We start from the raw sequence: 21,060 nt of genomic DNA, 5'->3' as shown, positions 1-21,060 counted from the left end.
TTCATTCCATGGCTATGAGGAAATCCTCCTCCTACATTAAACAGAAGTAGGTGTGTGTAGCCTGTACTAGTGGGAGCAACCTTCAGTGCTATTCTAGGTAAATATTTGTTCTTTGGTTCCTTCATAAATCTATGATTTTCTGCCCCCTGCCCCATTTTATTGTTTGAATTTTTATTGGACTGAATAGAAATAGAATTTGCTATATTCAAATGGAGTTTTCTTTTGTTAGATGATCAGCTCCTTAGCCTGTTAGTTTGCTGGATGAGGAATTAAAGTAGTGGTATTACCCACAGTAAATAACATTGATGAGGTCAAAGATTGTTGTCATACTAGATCCTCACAAGTGAAAATACAGTCTGTTCATAGTCTGAGCCCTGGCCACCCTTCTCATTTTTCACCTCCCATGCATGAAAATTATTCTAGTTAGTCTGTCCCAGAATGTGTTTGGTGCTTTTCCATTTGGTCACCATTATTCTTGTCTTTACAACGCCTGGGTCATCTCCAAGCCCTGCTGGTCTTCCATGTAACAATTCATATTTCGCTTCTGCTTTGATGCCTTCCCTTAGCCACCCTAGATCTAAATGATCTCCTCTTCCTTTCTTTGGAACCCAGGAAATGATCTATGCCCTCGATTGTCTTGTGGCTTCATTTTTCTTTTTTCTAAGTAAAAATACTATCTGAGGTAAATTATAAGATTCTCATCAGGAAGGACAGTGATCCATTTCTTCTTTGTTTCTTTGTATTGTGTCAGCTCTATAAATAAGTGATTTGATTGATATGCATAGTTTAGTTCTCAGGTCTAAAGATTAGAGACTAGAGTAATAAAATGGTTAACCCCTCTGAAATACTATGAAGGGAGGAGAGAATTTAGCTGCTCTTGTCACTGGGGCTGTGAAGTGGCTACTTTTCTCTTGTATTTTTTTTTTTAATATTGTATTCATTTATTCATGAGACACACACACACACACACACACACACACACACACACAGACAGGCAGAGAGAGAAGCAGGCTCCTCACAGGGAGCCCGATGTGGGACTCGATCCCAGATTCTGGGATCACGCCCTGTGCTGAAGGCAGACGTTCAACCGCTGAGCCATCCAGGTGTCCCTTCTCTTGTATTTTGTATCAAAGGTTGTGTTGTGCTTGTTGGGTTGATGTAGTCATTTCATAAGGCGCTTCCTCATGTGCTAAAAAGATGAGCAGAATTAAGGGCATTGCTTCACTTTCCAACAGAAATCACAGAGGAAACAAAGACTCCCTCTGTGTCAGTCACATTCATAAAGTTACATTTCCTATGTGTAGCTAAATAACCCTGACATATCTTTTGTGCGCATCACTGACTTTTATGGTTCTGTAAGTTTATCTGGGTTTCACAGATAAATGAATTGGTTGAATAAGGACCTTGGACTTCACTTCCAGCTTTTCTTCCCTGGTTTGTCTAAAGCTTTTCTTTATTTTTAAAGTAGACTCTATGCCTGATATGGAGCCCAATGCAGCCCAACTCATGATGCTGAGCTCAAGAGTCAGATGCTTAACCAGCTGAGCCACTCAGGCAGTCTTGTTAAAAGTCTTTTTTTTTTTTTTTTTTTTTTTTAAGATTTTATTTACTCGTAAAAGACGCAAGGAGAGAGGCAGAGACCTAGGCAGGCTCCCTGTGGCCTGATGCCGACTCAATCCCAGGACTCCAGGATCACACCTTGAGCCGAAGGCAGATGCTCAACCACTGAGCCACCCAGGCATGCCTGTCTAAAGCTTTTATTTATTTATTTGTTTGTTTGTTTGTTTATAGATCTTATTTATTCATGAGAGACACACAGAGAGAGAAAGGCAAGAGACACACACAGGCAGAGGGAGAAGCAGGCTCCATGCAGGGAGCCCAACATGGGACTTCATCCTGGGACTCCAGGATCACGCCCTGGGCTGAAGGCAGCGCTAAACCGCTGAGCTACCCAGGCTGCCCTGTGTAAAGTTTTTTGTTTTTTTTTAGATTTTTATTTATTTATTCATGAGAGACACACAGAGAGAGAGAGAGAGAGAAAGGCAGAGACACAGGCAGTGGGACAGGCACGCTGCATGCAGGGAGCCTGATGCGGGACTCGATCCCCAGACTCCGGGATCACGCCCTGAGTCAAAGGCAGACACTCAACCACTGAGCCACCCAGGTGTCCCTGTCTAAAGCTTTTAAAGGAAAAATAAAAACCTTCTGAAAATTCACTCTAACATTTATTAATATAAAAATGGAAACATTTGGGTTTCTAAAGACTACCTTAGATTTTAAAAATCATTTTGTTTTATTTCATCATGCTAAGTGTGTACTTTTCTTTTTTTTTTAAGATTTATTTATTTATTTGAGAGGGGGAAAGGGATCATGAGTGTGAGGAGCAGAAGGAGAGGGAGAAAGAATCTCAAGCAGATTCCATGCTGAATGCAGAGCCTGACACACGGTTCGATCTCATGACCCTGAAATCATGACCCTAGTGGAAAAAGAGCCATCTGGGTGTCCCTATAAGTGTGTAGTCTTTAAACCCTAACCCTTATTTCCCTTATCCCCCACCCACTTCCTCTCTGGTAACAATTATTCCTTCTCTAGTTAAAAGTCTGTTTCTTGGTTTGTCTCTCTCTTCTTTTTCCTTTGCTCTTTTGTTTCTTAAATTCCACATATGAGTGAGATCATAATGGTATTTATCTTAACTCTGACATATTTTGCTAGCATTTACTCTCTAGCTCTATCCATGTTGTTGCAAATGGCAAGATTTCATTATTGTGGCTGAATATTATTCCATTATGTATATATACCACATCTTTATCCATTCAACTATTGATGGACACTTGGACTGTTCCATTATTTTTCTTAAAATATTTTATTTATTTATTTGAGAGAGAGATGGAGAGAGCACGAGCGGGGGGCGGGGAGAGGGAGAAGCAGGCTTCTTGCTGAGGAGAGAACCTGATGACGATGACGATGATGATGATGACGATGTGGGGCTCGAATCCAGGACCCTGGGGTCATGTCCTGAGCCAGCGGTAGATGCTTACCCAAGTGAGCCACCCAGGCACCTCAGGTTCCATTATTTTGCTATTGTAGATAATATGTGATAAACATAGGGGTGCATATATCCCTTGAATTGATGCTTTTGTATTTTTCGGGTAAATATCCAGTAGTGTGATTCCTAGATTGCAGGGTAGTTCTATGTTTAATTTTTTGAGGAACCTCTGTACTGTTTTCCACAATGGCTACACCAGTTTGCATTCCAACCAGCAGTGTGAGAGGGTGCCTTTTTTTCCACATCCTCACTAACACGTATTGTGTCTTGTGTTTTTGATTTTAGTTAGTCATTCTGACAGGTATGAAGTGATAGCTCATTGTGGTTTTGAAAGACTGTCTTGTTCAAGTTCAGTAGTTCAGTAGACCATAGATTTGTGTTTTCTTGGGACGCCTGGGTGGCTCAGTGGTTGAGTGCCTTCTTTGGCTCAGGGCATGATCCCAGATCCTGAGATCGAGTCTCACATCGGACTCTCTGTGGAGAGCCTGCTTCTCCCTCTGCCTGAGTCTCTGACTCTGTGTGTCTCTCATGAATAAATAAATAAATCTTTAAAAAAAGGTTTGTATTTTCTTCTAACTGGAGCTTTTATATTCCATCCTTCCTCATTTGTTTGGAAAAATCTATTCCTCTAGAAAAATTCTCCTTTTGGAGTCTTCTCTTACAGGAAAAGTGTTTCCCAGTTAGATCCCTCCCTTTTGCTCTTCCTTTCTCCTGTAGATAGGAGTCTTATCATGTATTTACTTAATGCAAACATCTTAACCAGCTGCTGATGGTAATTCATAGCTTTCAAAACTCATTCAGAAATTTAAGGTGTTCAGAAGTATGAAGTATTAAGGAGGTTTAGAAAATGCTCTTTGCTTTGTTAGTTACAGTGCATATTTCCATTCGCTTCCTCTGTTGGGATTAAGAAAAATACTGGTCACAAGTACTTTACTTCCTTTTTGCTAGCAGCTCCGTATGAAATTATTTCCTTACTTTATTATTATATATCATAGTGGTGCTAGTTTGGTGGTATTCTCTACATGGTTGTTTGAAACCAAATGCATTTTCAGAATTTGTTGACTGTTGTCAGAGGTAGAGACAGTAACTTCAGTTATGGGTCACAGTGGTGGATCCCTATCTTTCAGGGACATTCCAGATCACAGAGCTCAGAAACATTTCCTCCTAGGAGAGTGATGGGAGGGTGAGACTTAACTGACAGAGCTGGTGACAGTATGAACTTAAGCAGTCATAATAGTGCTGGGTCTCAACGACATTTCTGTGTCCTGCAAAATGTCTACTATCATGGGAATGTTGCCACTTCTTGCCCTGGGTTTTGTAGAGGTGTTAAAAAGAAAATACCCTCCTACCTTCCAGTTGAGGCACTCTTTGGGGAGCTGGTATGGTGGTTAAGCAAGTCAAATAAACAACTCCGGAAGCTTGGTGACAGGTTCTGAAAAAGCTCTCAGTTGTTGGCATTATGTTGTAGTAAGTACAGCATATATTTGTAGAAAAGAACCGAAGATGTTCCTCAAGTATTTCCTTTCTGAAGGAATTCACTTGTGATGTAAAACTACTAAATATTGAGGTTCAGTTTTTCTAATACAACTAGCTCGGTAAAGCTCAAAGATAAAAGTAGTTACTGTTTAAAGAATTCTTTTTCCCCCTCCATTGTAACTTTTCAGTTTTAAAAGGATTAATATTGGCAAATTATCCGAATGGGCATTCAGATTTTGCTGTTTGAGTTGCTTGGTTGCCCACTAAGAACACTGGTTCCTGTCAGATTTAAACCAAAGATATTGCAAAGTCTTGGACGTGACTTGCCTTCTACTTTCTCTTTCTTTGTGGTCTTGAGATCATTAAATTTAGTGACTCAGCTAATTTTTTTTTACCCACCTCTTAGAAAAGTTGAACGTGTTTGTGACCAAGCACTTAGGGTTATTTCCTTTAAACCAAGTGTTTGCAGCGTTTTTAGATTTATAACAGTCTTTGTTTACCATGTAATTCAGTCCAATTGAGGAACTAGCAAAACTGCATTATCCAGACATCAAAGACAGGCATGTAAGAAGAGTGTACTTATACCAGGGAACTGATTAGGTTTCTAACAAGTGGAAAGTTACCAGGTGTCCCCAAATTAACCATTCCCATGCCAGCTAATTCTCATTTTTTTGTAGCTTTTTTTAGTTTAGTTAGTTAGGATTCTGGGTTTAAAATATCAGTTGCTGTGTTCTTGAGAGTTGAGAGTATTGTTTTCTTCTCTTCAGCATCCTTCAGATTGCTGAGACTTTGACTTGAATACTATGTGTTTAAAAAACTGGGGATGGGGGACGCCTGGTGGGGAAGCGTCTGCCTGTGATCCTGGGATTGAGCCCTGCATCAGGCTCTCTGCTCAGCAGGGAGTCTGGTTCTTCCTCTCCCCTCCTCCCTGCTTGTGCTTGCACATGCTCTCTCCCTCTCTCCCTCTCTTTCTCATAAATAAATAAACAAAATCAACCTGAATTTTTTTTTTTTAATTTTTATTTATTTATGATAGTCACAGAGAGATAGAGAGAGAGGCAGAGACACAGGCAGAGGGAGAAGCAGGCTCCATGCACCGGGAGCCCGACGTGGGATTCGATCCCGGGTCTCCAGGATCGCGCCCTGGGCCAAAGGCAGGCGCCAAACCGCTGCGCCACCCAGGGATCCCAACCTGAAATTTTTTAAAGTACTTTAAAAAACTGGGGAAACTGTTGAATGGAGAATACATTTTAGCTTATTTCAAAGTTGAGCTGCTGTCTTTATTTCTTGAGGTTGAAGAGCAGGTTGGTGTTTTGTTTTCCTGAGATTTTTGTGAAGAATCGATTATTCAACCCACTTTACAGAGAAGAGGTGGAACAATTTCCTAGCTGCATGCAGCAGTCACTGGACCTGGGACCTATGTCAGGTCCTTGAATGCAAGTTGCATTTCAAGATTGGTCAAGTAGGTGGCTTTGAGTCCTGCCAGACCCTGGATTGGGGAATTGATAGAGATGGGCTCTGTTATGGAAGCACCCTTGACTTAAATTTCCATCATCATTCCTACCTGAGACTCTTGTTAAACCTGAGTCTCCTCAGATGTGGAAACAAAATTGTATGTGTGTACTATAAGTAATGTGCAAAAGCATTTTGATTTTGTACAAATCTTTGCTATTTGGTATTTCAGAGGCTGTATGTTAGTTAGCATTTTATAATTTTTCCTAAGTAAACAATCACCTAGGGAAGTGGAAGTTGGGGAAGGTTTGTTTTTTTTCCCTCTTTCCCACGGGTGCTTGCTTGTTTCCTGCTGAAGTCTGGAACTTGGCTTCTTTAGGAGCATGCCAGTAGGTTATCTGGAGTTGATTGCTTATAATCGTTGAGATTTCTCTTTTGAAAATGGTCAAACAATTTTTACATACCACATGTAGCCACATTTTGTTTCCATAGAGGGTTTTGCTTTTTGGGTTATCAAAGAAGATATGGATGTTTGGGTGACCTTTTGAGGTTATCATCAGAGGGGACAACTTTCCTCTCCCATTAGTCTTCCCTTCTTCTTAGAATAATTTGTGGTGGTCTGACTTCCTGTGTCGTTTCTTAGGAGATAGGCTCACAAAACATTAAGGTTGTGGAAATGCTGGTTTCCTACCAGGCATGACTGAGATTCAAGAAAAAATTGTTCTCTTTATTTTGAATTCTGAGTTATCTTAGGAGACTTCATTTAGCTACAGGTTGACCAATTGCATGGTCTTATTTGCAAGTGTGAGTAGATAGCAGTGCAGTATAAACACTAGTAGCCAGAAATACTTAGGTAGCCAAAGCCTACATATTTCACTTATGTCAACCAGGAAGTTGCTAAAGATATTGTAAGACATTATCATAACATTTCATTACTTCAGCTCTTTAAACTTTATGTCCTGTAAGGTGCCACTTTTCAGCCACATTCTGTGGTTCCCCATAGCCTTTGGGAAAGAATCCAAGCTCCTTGAAAGTGGCTTAATTCGATCTCTGCATACTTGCTAACACATCTCACCCACCTCCTCCCCACACACACTTGAGGAACAGGGGAAGGAACCCTGCTTCAGGTTTCCCCTGAGATGGAACTTCCTCCAGAAGGGCTTTCCTGAATCAGAAGGCTGGGTTTGGGGACTCTTTTATATGCTTTCATAGTCATTCACTTACTAATTCCTTCAGTAGTGTATCAAGCGCTGTGTGTCATAGACTGAGGTTACAGAAGTAAAGAAGGGGTGGCCCTTACCCACATAGAGCTTATGTTCTTGTTGGGGAAACCACTCCATATTCACACTTTTTTAAAAAAGGTTTTTATTTGGAAATAATCACAAATCTATAGAAAATTGCAAAAATTAAAATAATACAAAGGAATAACCTGTACAGATAATGCTTGTTAATATTTAACCTCATTTGCAGTCTTCCTCTCCATATATACACATGTTTTTTTTTCCTGGACCAGTCACATACATTATCTTACACCCTGCCCAATTAGTTCAGTGTGTATTTCATAAGAGTAGGGCTATTTGCTCACATGGTGGTTATTAACTTCCTAGATTTACATTAATAAAATACTTCTATCTAGTACTCCATTCATAGTCCAGTGTGTTAATTGACGTAGTGTCTTGTATTTCCCTTTCTGGTGCAGAATTCATTCTGGGTTCAAGTATTTGCATTTACTTATGATATCTCTTTAGCTTCTCTCTCTCTCTCTTTTTTAAAGCATTATTTATTTATTTATTTATTCATTCATTCATTCATTCATGATCGACATAGAGAGAGAGGCAGAGACACAGGCAGAGAGAGAAGCAGGCTCCATGCCGGGAGCCCGACGCAGGACTCGATCCCGGGTCTCCAGGATCATGACCTGGGCCGAAGGCGGCGCTAAACCACTGAACCACCCGGGCTGCCCTCTTTAGCTTCTCTTGATCTGGATTGTTTACATAGCCATTCTTTATCCATTATGACCATGATATTTTTTGAAAAGTAGGGTGTGCACTACTTCTCCACCCCACCCCCCATAATAGAATCTTGCTCATTTTTTGTTTATCTGATGTTTCCTTGTTAACAGGTTGAGGTAATGCATTCTAGGCCATCACACTGGTATTCCCTTGGGGGTACCATATCTGGAGGACCACAGTGTCCTTCTGTCCCTCTTTGGTGGTGATAATTTCCGAAGTGTTAACTCCTTTTCTCTACTGTATTATTAGTGGGTAGTGGGTTTTTTGTTCCTCTTCCCTTTGAACTAATAAGTAGCATATGAAGAGACACCTCAATTCCATGCAAATATCTTGATCCTTATGAAAATCATCCCCCTAATCTTATCATTGAGCAATGATTCTTTTCTGATCCAGTAGTATGAACTCAAGTTCCTGTTTCTTGCAGTGGGATATAATTCATTCCTGTGTTTAATTATCCTGGTGCTCGAACTGCCAGATTTGTCCAGTGGGAGCCCCTTCAAGCTGGCTCCTGTGTCTTTGTGAGGTGCCATATCATTTTTTCCAAGCACTTTTTTCCTTTCCTGCATTACAGGATGTTCCAGGCTCGTCTTGTACCAACTCTGCTCTAGCCCTGGAATCAGCTGCTTGTCCAAGGTGCCCTCAGACCCTTGTTCTAGCACTTAGCATACCACTTGCTTATGCATCTTCCTCCATTAGATGTATTGTACCTCCTGAGGGCACATAGATGTCAATCTTACTCTTATATCTTCACTCAGCATAAGGCCTGGCACATTTGATGCTTACTCTTAAGTATTTGTTGAATAATAAAATTGATTTTTGCTGTATTCAGTGATTATAATTAGATTCCAAAATTACAATGCTGATGGATTTTCTTTTTCTCCCCTCCATCTAGGAAGAAATGTTTACTATTTGGCGATGAGACGTGGTGAAAACTGACCTCGTACTGGTATACAGACACTATGGGACCTGACACCTTAGCTGCGTGGGCAGCTGGCCCCCACTGATGATGTGGGGAAACCATCAGGTCCACTGGAAAACACTAATCTGATCTTGGAAGTGGCTGATCGTGGCAGGATGTGTCGACGATGATGATGGCAAGAAAGCAAGATGTCCGCATTCCCACCTACAACATCAGTGTGGTGGGATTGTCTGGGACCGAGAAGGAGAAGGGCCAATGCGGCATTGGGAAGTCTTGTCTGTGCAACCGCTTCGTGCGCCCGAGTGCTGATGAGTTTCACTTGGACCATACCTCTGTCCTTAGCACCAGTGACTTTGGTGGGCGAGTGGTCAATAATGACCACTTTCTCTACTGGGGAGAAGTTAGCCGTTCCCTGGAGGATTGTGTGGAATGTAAGATGCACATTGTGGAGCAGACTGAGTTCATTGATGATCAGACTTTTCAACCTCATCGAAGCACGGCCCTGCAGCCCTATATTAAGAGAGCTGCTGCAACCAAGCTCGCATCAGCTGAAAAACTCATGTACTTTTGCACTGACCAGCTGGGGCTGGAGCAGGACTTTGAGCAGAAACAAATGCCAGATGGAAAGCTGCTGATTGATGGTTTTCTTCTTGGTATTGACGTTAGCAGGGGCATGAATAGGAACTTTGATGACCAGCTTAAGTTTGTGTCCAATCTCTACAATCAGCTTGCAAAAACAAAAAAGCCCATAGTGGTGGTCCTGACTAAGTGTGATGAGGGTGTCGAGCGGTACATTAGAGATGCACATACTTTTGCCTTAAGCAAAAAGAACCTCCAGGTTGTGGAGACCTCAGCAAGATCCAATGTAAACGTGGACTTGGCTTTCAGCACCTTAGTGCAACTCATTGATAAAAGTCGGGGAAAGACAAAAATCATTCCTTATTTTGAGGCTCTCAAGCAGCAGAGTCAGCAGATAGCTACAGCAAAAGACAAATATGAGTGGCTGGTGAGTCGCATCGTGAAGAACCACAATGAGAACTGGCTGAGTGTCAGCCGAAAGATGCAGGCCTCTCCTGAGTACCAGGACTACGTTTACCTGGAAGGGACTCAGAAAGCCAAGAAGCTCTTTCTCCAGCACATCCACCGCCTAAAGCACGAGCACATTGAGCGCAGGAGAAAGCTGTACCTGGCAGCCCTTCCGTTAGCTTTTGAAGCTCTTATACCTAATCTAGATGAAATAGACCACCTAAGCTGCATAAAAACCAAAAAGCTCTTGGAGACCAAGCCAGAATTCCTGAAGTGGTTTGTTGTGCTCGAAGAAACACCATGGGATGCCACCAGCCACATTGACAACATGGAGAATGAACGGATTCCCTTTGACTTGATGGATACAGTCCCTGCTGAGCAGCTGTACGAGGCCCACTTAGAGAAGCTGCGGAATGAGAGGAAAAGAGCTGAGATGAGAAGGGCATTTAAAGAAAACCTGGAGACCTCTCCCTTCATAACTCCTGGAAAGCCTTGGGAAGAGGCCCGTAGTTTTATTATGAATGAAGATTTCTACCAGTGGCTAGAAGAATCTGTATACATGGATATTTATGGCAAACACCAAAAGCAAATCATAGACAAAGCAAAGGAAGAGTTTCAGGAGCTGCTTTTGGAATATTCAGAATTGTTTTATGAGCTGGAGCTGGATGCTAAGCCCAGCAAGGAGAAGATGGGTGTCATTCAAGATGTTCTGGGGGAGGAACAGCGATTTAAAGCATTACAGAAGCTCCAAGCAGAGCGTGATGCTCTTATCCTGAAACACATTCATTTTGTGTATCACCCAACAAAGGAGACATGCCCTAGCTGCCCAGCTTGTGTGGATGCTAAGATTGAGCACTTGATTAGTTCTCGGTTTATCCGGCCATCTGACCGGAATCAGAAAAATTCACTCTCTGACCCCAACATTGATAGAATCAACTTGGTTATCTTGGGCAAAGATGGCCTCGCACGTGAGTTGGCTAATGAGATTCGAGCTCTCTGTACAAATGATGACAAGTATGTGATAGATGGTAAAATGTATGAGCTTTCCCTGAGGCCAATAGAAGGGAATGTCAGGCTTCCTGTGAACTCTTTCCAAACGCCAACGTTTCAGCCCCATGGCTGTCTCTGCCTTTACAATTCAAAGGAATCTCTATCCTATGTGGTAGAGAGTATAGAGAAGAGTAGAGAGTCCACACTTGGCAGGCGAGATAATCATTTAGTCCATCTTCCCCTGACGTTAATCTTGGTTAACAAGAGAGGAGATACCAGTGGAGAGACCCTGCATAGCTTAATACAGCAAGGTCAGCAGATTGCCAGCAAACTGCAGTGTGTCTTTCTTGACCCTGCTTCTGCTGGCATTGGTTATGGACGCAACATTAATGAAAAGCAAATCAGTCAAGTTTTGAAAGGACTCCTGGACTCCAAGCGTAACTTAAACCTGGTCAGTTCTACTGCGAGCATCAAAGATCTGGCTGATGTTGACCTGCGAATTGTCATGTGTCTAATGTGTGGAGATCCTTTCAGTGCAGATGACATACTCTTTCCTGTCCTTCAGTCCCAAACCTGTAAGTCTTCCCATTGTGGAAGCAACAACTCTGTTTTACTTGAACTACCAATCGGACTCCACAAGAAGCGCATTGAACTGTCTATTCTTTCGTACCATTCCTCATTTAGTATCAGAAAAAGCCGGTTGGTCCATGGGTACATTGTTTTTTATTCAGCCAAACGTAAGGCCTCCTTGGCTATGTTACGTGCCTTTCTTTGTGAAGTGCAAGATATTATCCCCATTCAGCTGGTTGCACTCACTGACGGCGCTATAGATGTCCTGGACAATGACTTAAGTCGGGAACAGCTGAGTGAGGGGGAGGAGATTGCTCAAGAGATTGATGGAAGATTCACAAGCATCCCCTGTAGCCAACCCCAGCATAAACTTGAGATCTTCCACCCATTTTTTAAAGATGTGGTGGATAAAAAGAACATAATTGAGGCTACTCATATGTACGATAATGCTGCCGAGGCCTGTAGTACCACGGAAGAAGTGTTTAATTCCCCCCGAGCGGGCTCTCCACTCTGCAACTCAAACCTGCAGGATTCAGAAGAGGATATCGAGCCCCCTTCTTACAGCTTGTTTCGAGAAGACACATCACTGCCCTCTCTGTCCAAAGACCATTCTAAGCTCTCTATGGAACTGGAGGGAAATGATGGGCTGTCTTTCATCATGAGCAATTTTGAGAGTAAACTGAACAACAAAGTACCTCCACCAGTCAAACCAAAGCCTCCTGTCCAATTTGATATTACAAAGGGGGATCTGTCTTATTTAGACCAAGGCCATAGAGATGGACAGAGGAAGTCTGTGTCTTCTAGCACCTGGCTACCTCCGGATGGGTTCGATCCTTCTGATTACGCTGAACCCATGGATGCTGTGGTAAAGCCAAGGAATGAAGAAGAAAACATATACTCAGTGCCCCACGACAGCACCCAAGGCAAAATCATTACCATTCGGAATATCAACAAAGCCCAGTCCAATGGCAGTGGCAATGGCTCTGACAGTGAAATGGACACCAGCTCTCTGGAGCGAGGCCGCAAGGTCTCCATCGTGAGCAAGCCAGTGCTGTACAGGACAAGATGCAGCCGGCTAGGGAGGTTTGCCAGTTATAGAACCAGCTTCAGTGTGGGGAGTGATGATGAGCTGGGGCCCATCCGGAAAAAAGAGGAGGATCAGGCATCTCAAGGTTATAAAGGGGACAATGCTGTCATTCCCTATGAGACAGATGAAGATCCAAGGAGGAGGAATATTCTTCGCAGTCTAAGGAGGAACACTAAGGTAAGAAGCCAGTTTAGGAATGAGTCAGAGGGGATCCCTGGGTGGTGCAGCGGTTTAGCGCCTGCCTTTGGCCCAGGGCGCGATCCTGGAGACCCGGGATCGAGTCCCACGTCAGGCTCCCGGTGCATGGAGCCTGCTTCTCCCTCTGCCTGTGTCTCTGCCTCTCTCTCTCTGTGTGTGTGTGACTATCATAAAAAAAAAAAAAAAAAAAAAGGAATGAGTCAGAGCAGTGGCTCACAGTTTCTCGGTGAGAGCTGATTGATGATGATGATTTTCAAGGACAACTTATTCTGGTAAAAAAAGAAATTGATCTGTGTGTGTATTTATTCTCTGACTTAGCATAAAGTAAGGAGTGTCTCAGATTGCTGCTACTGGCAGCTTACAGGTAGTAAGGACCCTGGATAGACAGCCGGGTTTGAATTGTCTTTGTCTAAAACAATAGTTAGGTAATTACCAAAATGAGCAGATCGTGTAGAACTTGTCGGTATCTGACAAGTTGCCAAGCCAGTGACTATATGCTTGCTCTTCCTTTACGTAAACACCAGAATCTAAAATTGCATGCTTCAGTCTCTGACTGCTAAACAAACATTTCATCCATACAGCTTGTAAAAGCTCCTGCTTCCCCACACTTCTCCTCACTGACCTTCCCTTTACTTCCCCTTATTTTGTTTTTTAAAGATTTTATTCATTTATTTATTTGAGAGTGAGAGAGCACTCATTCACACAAGTGGGGGAGAGGGGTGGGCAGAGGGAGAGGAAGAAGCAGACTCTCTGCTGAGCAGGGAGCCCAACATGGGCTTGATTCTGGGATCATGACCTGAGCCAAAGGGAGATGCCTAACCCACTGAGCCACCCAGGCACCCTAAGTTGCTGCATTTTAGATTAGGAAAAATTGAATAATTATTTTATTTGCACACACAAATCAGTGAAGGGACTTAAGTACATAAATGAAAAGTAAGAACCTTGCCACTGTGAGCTATACACTTTTCCCACTAAAAATAAAACAAAATAAAATATACTTGTTCCCTGTTTGTAAAATTGGAGTGCCCTCCAACTGCATTATTTTAAGTGAAATGCTGCTCTTGTCAGTGAGGGCTTCAGATTTGATTTAGGGACCGAAGAGGGATAGGGAGAAAGTAAACCTCATGTATTATGAATGTCAGGCCTGCCATCAGATGTAGGGGAAACGGTCCCAAATGCAGCAGCAGATTAAGCATCTTTATCTTGTGTAGAATTGCAGTGTACAGAGTAGAGTGCCCTGTCCCCTTGGGCTTAGGCTTTGAGATAGAACAGGAATTTCTCAACTCCCCCCCCCCCCCGCCCCACCCGCCCCACCACCCCCACGAGTAGAAGGAAATATTGTTTTTCAGAGAAAGACATCTTGGTGAGACCTGACAACAGAACTGTGTTACATGCTAGCCCACAACCAGCCTTGTGATACAGAATGATTTCTCTGCATTGAAAGCTTTTCCTTTGCTCCCAACCATGAAACAGCAGAGAACAAAGTGACTTGTCTGAAAACATTTCAGGGAACTTAAGAAGAAAGCTTGCCAAAAGCTTATGTTATTACAAGACATACCAAATCAGAAGGATCTGGAGTCCAAGCTGTTTTAAGAGTTGACAATTTATTGTAAAATATCACCTGGAGGCTAGTTCTGCAGCTCTTACTGCTTAAGAGGGCCCTTGGAGATGGAAGAACATGGCCCTCACAAGGAAAATGTATTCATTTTGCGTTCCCTGATAACATACAGAGTGCTCCCCAATCACCGTTGGCTGAAGCTTCCAGAATTTTTTACTTGTGTAGTTTCAGAAAGGCCAGGGCAGTATCGTTGGGTGTTCTGTTTCCCTCCCACTCTGAATTGAATGTTAGTAAATATCATAGGCATTTGATTTTTCCCTTGTTTTGTTTTTCCACTTGGATTCCTTCATCTGCCTTCAATATTTTGTTCTGGAAGGATTAGTAGTGGGCAGACCCATAGAAAACCGTTCTTAGGAAGTCAGAAAGTAGCCTCACCTGGCTCCTAGTATTTCCTCAAAGCTCTCCTGTTTAACGATACTGGAATCCAAACATTTTGAACATTTTGACTTTCTTCTCTTCCTCCTCCACCCCTGATGAAGACTGTTACCAGAATAGCTTATCTAAATGCTGACAGTCTTAATTTGTGGGGGTGTTCACACACCTGGGAATTAGGAAGGTGGTATAATAGCACATTGAATTACAACTAATTTTCTGGCTTCTAGCTACATTTTTAATACTTGTTGAAAAAAAAAAAATACTTGTTGAAGATAATGCTTTTAAAACACATTCCCAAACAAGCCATGCTTTAAAGAACACACAAGGTAGGCTCAGCAGAACATAGCTGGTGTCCATGTTTTTAAGGAGCCACTTCCTAACTTAGAACTTCCTTACACTGGGTTGCTGGGTCAGCATGCAAGAAGTGATCAACTTCCTGTCTGTTAGTTATGTGGGCCACACCTCTTCAAGTCAAATAAAAATGATCTCTGGCCCAAGAGCAATAGCGTGCCAGAAGTAAGTCAGGAGTATCCTTTGGAAAGTGTGAGTAAAAGGTGAAACTGTCTTCCTGCCTTGGAAAATGGTGCTTTGAAATGAACGTAGCTGTTTTGTCATCCTAGTGCAGAGATAAGCAGAGCCTTTTATTCTCTTCTCTGTTGAGGCAAACCTCCTATTAAAATTGCTGCCTTAAGAAAGCAGACTGACACTTGTTTTACTGGAAAAGCAAGATACCATGGGGCAGAGAATGCCAAGCCAACCTCTATGTGGGGGATTTGGCCTTTGATTTTTATTGGCATGACAAAGCAATACAGTATTTATTTGAAGTGAGGGGGGAGCCAGTTGGTAATGGAAAACACAGTGCCTCCTGCATGCCAGATACCACTGGGGAAATGGCACAGATCCTTGCCCAGACCATAGCTCCTAGTTGAGGCAGCAAGGCCTGCACAGCTGCTGAAAATAGTTGGTCCGCCCAGGGGGCGCTGTGTCTGGGCAGAATGGAAATCCCATGCCATGGGCACTTAAGGTAGTGTAGTGTGTGGCATGATTAGCAGCTCAGGTTCGGGAATGGGCAAGGGTAAGGGGCGCTTAAAGTCAAATCCCAACTCCTCTGCTCCCTCACTGGGACTGGGGGCACATGATTCACCTCAAAGAGTAAGTAGGACTGAAGAAGTGGCCGAGGAAAGGAAAAACGTGTATGTCATTGAAGGAGAGGAGAGTGCTGTCCTGGTCTAGCTGAGGGCTTGGGGGATCAATAGTGTCCCTCCCTTTTGTGTAAGTTTTTAACACTCTATATTACTTAGCTGCTCTCAGCACTTACCCTAGCAACAGCCCTAACAACGACAACAAAAGCTATGCTCTGGGTACCAGTGTGATGTGGAGAAAGAGAAATTGCCCGTTTCCCTGGGCTGATTTGCTAGATTAGCTCTTTACTGTAAAATTGGAGCTGGAGTGAGGGAATCGCTTTCATTTCTGTTAATGAAAGTGCAGACTGTAAAGCTTACTGTCAGTCTGGGTCCTTTTCCCAGCTGAACCATTTAGCAACCCACCCTCATAGTGGGAGCCTTCCGCACTCAACTGAATGAAATTGAAAATCTACGATTGCACTTCAGTGGGGCCCATGAATAGATGCTTTGTCTGTAAAGAGTTGGTGTTGCACATGGTCTCTGTCTCTCAGTACCATGCGTTTGCAAAGATGAGATCAGGACCGGCAGGGTCTTACTTTAAAACCAAAAAAACAAGCTGGGGCGTCTTGCTTCACAAAATGTGCCTTTTGGGCAAGCTCGAGTTGCTGAATTTAGTGTGTTTGACCATGGATTTAAAGAGAAGACATTATTGGCTATTCACCCGTCTATCTGATGTGCTCTTATCTTTGTGTTAAAAAAAAAAAAAAGACAAAACAGAATGATAAAGAAAATCTTTCACTCACTGTAGCTACCACATGACAAGACAACCTATTGAAAAGCAAACCAATTCAATCACGCATTGTTTGGTCTATAAGGCACCAAGTAACCAGTTTGACAGTTTGTGTCCCCCCCTAGTGAATTGGCTTATTTCATTGGATTCAGTGAATCGGCTGGTTGTTGTGGCTTTGTGTGGACACAGCTCTCATTTTGTGAGGCCTAGAACGGAGTTAAAGTTTCTAGTGTGAATAAAAACCAGCTGGGGAATTGGACTGCTAGCTCCCTAGGGAGAGATGTTGCATTTTGACAGACAAGCTGAATGGTATGAAATATGAGCTCTTTGTAATCTGCTCAGGAAAGACTCTCAGTGTGTGCTTCAGAAAAGGCTAGTCCTACTCAGTGAGCTATAAGGCCAGATAAATACCGTGGCCTTAAAAATGGGGCAGGGGTGCCTACTTGACCTTGGATTTTCTGATTCCTGAAATAATTGTATTTATCTATCTATCTATCTATCTATCTATTTATTTAAAATATTTTATTTATTTATTCTTGAGAGATACACAGAGAGGCAGAGACAAAGGCAGAGGGAGAAGCAGGCTCCATGCAGGGAACCCGATGCAGGACTCGATCCCGGGACTCCAGGATCACGTGCTGGGCCAAAAGCAGGCACTAAACCGCTGAGCCACTCAGGGATCCCCCGATTGTTATCTTTTAAAAAGAAGTCCTTTTGCTCCAAAAGCATATGCTCCTTCATCCATTTTTGGAAAGAAACGTTCTTTGCACGGGCATGGGCATTTAGAGAGAGCATTTGTGCACCTACCTGGCTTTGTGCTGAGTACTGTGTGTGTGTGTGTGTGTGTGTGTGTGTTTATCTAGTTTACCACCATAGGGATGATGGATTTTAGAGGTTTTATTTATTTATTTGACAGAGCGAGCATAAGCAGGGGGAGGAGCAGAAGGGGAGAGGGAGAAGCAGGTTTCCCTCTGAGCAGGGAGCCCAACAAGGGACTTGATCCCAGGACTCTGGGATCATGACATGAGCCAAAGGGAGACGGTTAATGGACTGAGCCCCCCAGGTGCCCCAGGATGATGGATTTTAAACATGTGTTGACATCCATTTTGGATACTGCCAGAGGGGAGGTACAGAGTACTAAGGCATTGTAGAGCAAGGAGTTTTAACTTCAGCCAGGATAGCTGGAAAGGTCCCCAAGGAAATAGTATTTGAGTAGAGACTTACAGGGTGAGGAGGACAAAGGCAGTGAAGATGGAGGTTTTGTGGGGAGAGCTCTTGAGAAAACAGTATGGAACCTGGAGCATGAGGGAAGAAAAAACTTGAAAGAAATCTAGAGGAGCTACTGCAGAGAGTGAGGTCTGCGAATACCATGGGAAGGGTCTTGTACTTCCCTAAATGTACTGAATACTTACTGCTTGCCAGGTATAGTACCATGAATTGTCCTGTTGCCACTGCCCACGTTAGTTACTAAATGGAGGAGTGGAGATTTTTTAATCTGCTCTTCTGATTTCGACTTCCAGTGGGCTTTTAAAGTCCAGCCTACAAGAAAGATGGTAATATTCAATAGCCAGGGACACATTTGGACCACTAAATCAATCTAGTTAATTTGTTTACAGACAAAGGACTGTGATTATTATCTTTAAAAAATCCATTTCCCCCAGTACCCCCTAAGAATAGCCTGGTGCTGTTTGTTTCTGGCTTCAGAGTCTAGTTGAGTAAAGGACAAAAAAGGCATGGAGACACTGAAATAGCAACTGGAACTTTGAGAAATTGTTTTGAACTGGTGTCACGCATTTTCTCAGTTTATTTAAAGCCCAAAGAGCTGCTGTAGTGTGTTTTTGATGACAAAAATAGACTATCTTTAACTATGGGCCCTAGCTTATAGCACACCTGTTCTTAAAAAAAGAAAAAAAAATTACAATAGGCAACCCATATCTATTTTTCAAAGAGCAGAGAATTGCTCTGATCATCATTGAACCAACTTGTTCTCATCCACCACCTAGTGATACTGAAATATCTTGGTAGGGACCCAAATTATTTCAGTCAGAGTGAAGAATCACCTCTGCTTCCATAGAAAAAGGTCTTCTGAATGCATTTTTATTCAGTATTTGAGAGGAGGCAAGCAGATAAAAACTGACCTATAACTCTGGGAAATCCAAATCCAATGAGTGAGTGTTGGATCACGCAGGATGTTTGTAAAAAAACTTTCCTAGAGGGATCCCTGGGTGGCGCAGCGGTTTGGCGCCTGCCTTTGGCCCAGGGCGCGATCCTGGAGACCCGGGATCGAATCCGACGTCGGGCTCCCGGTGCATGGAGCCTGCTTCTCCCTCTGCCTGTGTCTCTGCCTGTCTCTCTCTCTCTGTGTGTGACTATCATAAATTAAAAAAAAAAACAAAAAACAAAAAACTTTCCTGGAACTAGTGGACCCTCCTTTCTAGCTAGCCCCCATGTTCATTTTGAGATAGTGGCAGAGATTGACCCAGATTTGCCAGGCTTCATACCTTTCAAGAGCAAAAAGCTGTGGTCTTACTTTATTTGGGGCCTGTGAGGAGATGACATATCTTTCTTTTCCCATATCATGGCAGAGGATTAGGGATGCTGGGAAGGCCAAGACTTTATGCTATTTCCTGTTCAATCCCTAAATAAAGATGCTCCAGGATGACCCAGTCATAATACATAATACTGACTGCCAGTGTAAAGGAGACCGAGTCTAATAAGCATTTGTGCTTTCATAGACTTTGACAGTGAGAACAAGTCCACTCAGGTTTTCTCTTAAACTTGGGCTTAAATTTTTTTTCAGAGCCAGAAGGGGAGCACCAATTAACCAAGAATACATTTGGGGCATGAATGAGGAACTTGATTGAAAAGGTTGTTTTGAAGCTCTGTTGGAAATTATGAGACAATCGTTGCTAATCAGAGAGCTGTAATGTTGAATATAGAATGCAAGAAGGTGCTTTGGGGGAAACCTATAGTAATGTACTGTATGGATCTTTTGGTTTTCCTAAAAATCCTACCAGTTATATTTAGTCCAGGGTCTCCCACTACACAATATGACGAACCGTGTGTGTGTGTGTGTGTGTGTGTGTGTGTGTGTGTGTGTGTGTGTGAGAGAGAGAGAGAGACTGACTCTCTGGGGCTCTGCTAAGTATCACTCTAGAGAGAGAGAATTGTCCTCGTTCAGAGGACACTGTTCCTGTTCCAGACTATATTCAGTATATGACATTCGTCCTTTGGGGGGAGATAGGAGAGGAATCCAATAGCCTGAGTTCTGTTTATTTCCTTTATTAGATGGGTTACCATGCATTTAAAAGATTGTGCTAGGGCAGCCCAGTGGCTTAGCGGTTTAGCACTGCCTTCGGCCCAGGGTGTGGTCCCGGAGGCCTGGGATCGAGTCCCACATTAGGCTCTCTGCATGGAGTGGAGCCTGCTTCACCCTCTGCCCGTGTCTCTGCTTCTCTCTCTCTCTCTCTCTCTCTCTCTGTGTCTCTCATGAATAAATAAATAAAATATTTTTAATAAATAAAAGACTGTGCTAGGTGGTACAACTGTAGTGATCATATTTTCTAACTCTCTAAAATCTGGATAAGTAATTTTATATGTATTAAGGGTATTTTATAGAGACTAGGAGAGGATATTTTAAGGTTGTCAGCCCAGGGTCACCAAATAAGTACCTGCTCTTCCCACAAAAGATAAAATGTTCTTCATCTGGAAAGAATAGCTGACCTCTCCATTGAAGCTGTGGGAGACTCTTTTTCTTTGTGGCTCAGTTATTACCCATCTCTAGATTGGCTTTGTTTGCTAGGGATGTATCTCTTCACTTACAAGTTAGAGTTTGTTGAGGGTGAGAGATGACTTTGGTTGCAATATTGGTTCTGCTGCTAGTTTGCTATGTGAGTTTGGACATAATTCATTAAAAAAGAAAAATGCTAAAAAAAATGCTAAGATGCTTGTTCTCTAGGAACTGAGTCCAATAATAACATCGTTGTATGTGTAATAAATAACTATTCTTTATTCATGGCCACGAAGTGATATAAGGAATTGATCACCTCAGCTGTTTTTTTTTAAAAGGGAGTCTGGGATGGTCCTGTCAGTATGAATGGTCCTCCTGAGCCTCACCTCCTCACATCTTCCCAAGAGCAGCACTATGTTAGGAGAAGAAAAAGCCTCTGCACATACAGAGATAGTCCTCATCTCAGCTAAACTTGAAAGAATATAAAGAAGTATTGGCCCTCTGCATTGCTGAAAATTGTTTTTGTTCAGGAAATTTATTGAGTGTCTGCTACATGCCAGGCCTTAGAACCCAATCATCTTGCAGCCTGATGAAAAGGGTCCTGCTCTGGGATGCTTCTCATTCTTTGGCTGGCATTCTAACCTTTT

At 42.7% G+C, this 21,060-nt stretch overlaps 1 protein-coding gene across 2 annotated transcripts in view; it reads left to right on the top strand.

Annotated features, from left to right (window-relative positions):
* The window catches only part of ARHGAP35 (Rho GTPase activating protein 35), a 138,870-nt gene that overhangs the window by 39,544 nt on the left and 78,266 nt on the right, over positions 1 to 21,060 (top strand). For both annotated transcript variants that reach the window (XM_041746450.1, XM_041746452.1), the window contains one exon: positions 8,879 to 12,755. In XM_041746450.1, the coding sequence (XP_041602384.1) occupies positions 9,072 to 12,755 (3,684 nt within the window). In that variant the 5' untranslated portion in view covers positions 8,879 to 9,071. The remainder of the gene's footprint in view (positions 1 to 8,878; positions 12,756 to 21,060) is intronic.

The sequence above is a fragment of the Vulpes lagopus genome, chromosome 2 (genome assembly GCF_018345385.1).
Source record: "Vulpes lagopus strain Blue_001 chromosome 2, ASM1834538v1, whole genome shotgun sequence".
NCBI classification, from domain to species: Eukaryota; Metazoa; Chordata; class Mammalia; order Carnivora; family Canidae; genus Vulpes; species Vulpes lagopus.
This window is presented reverse-complemented; position numbering and strand designations above follow the sequence as displayed.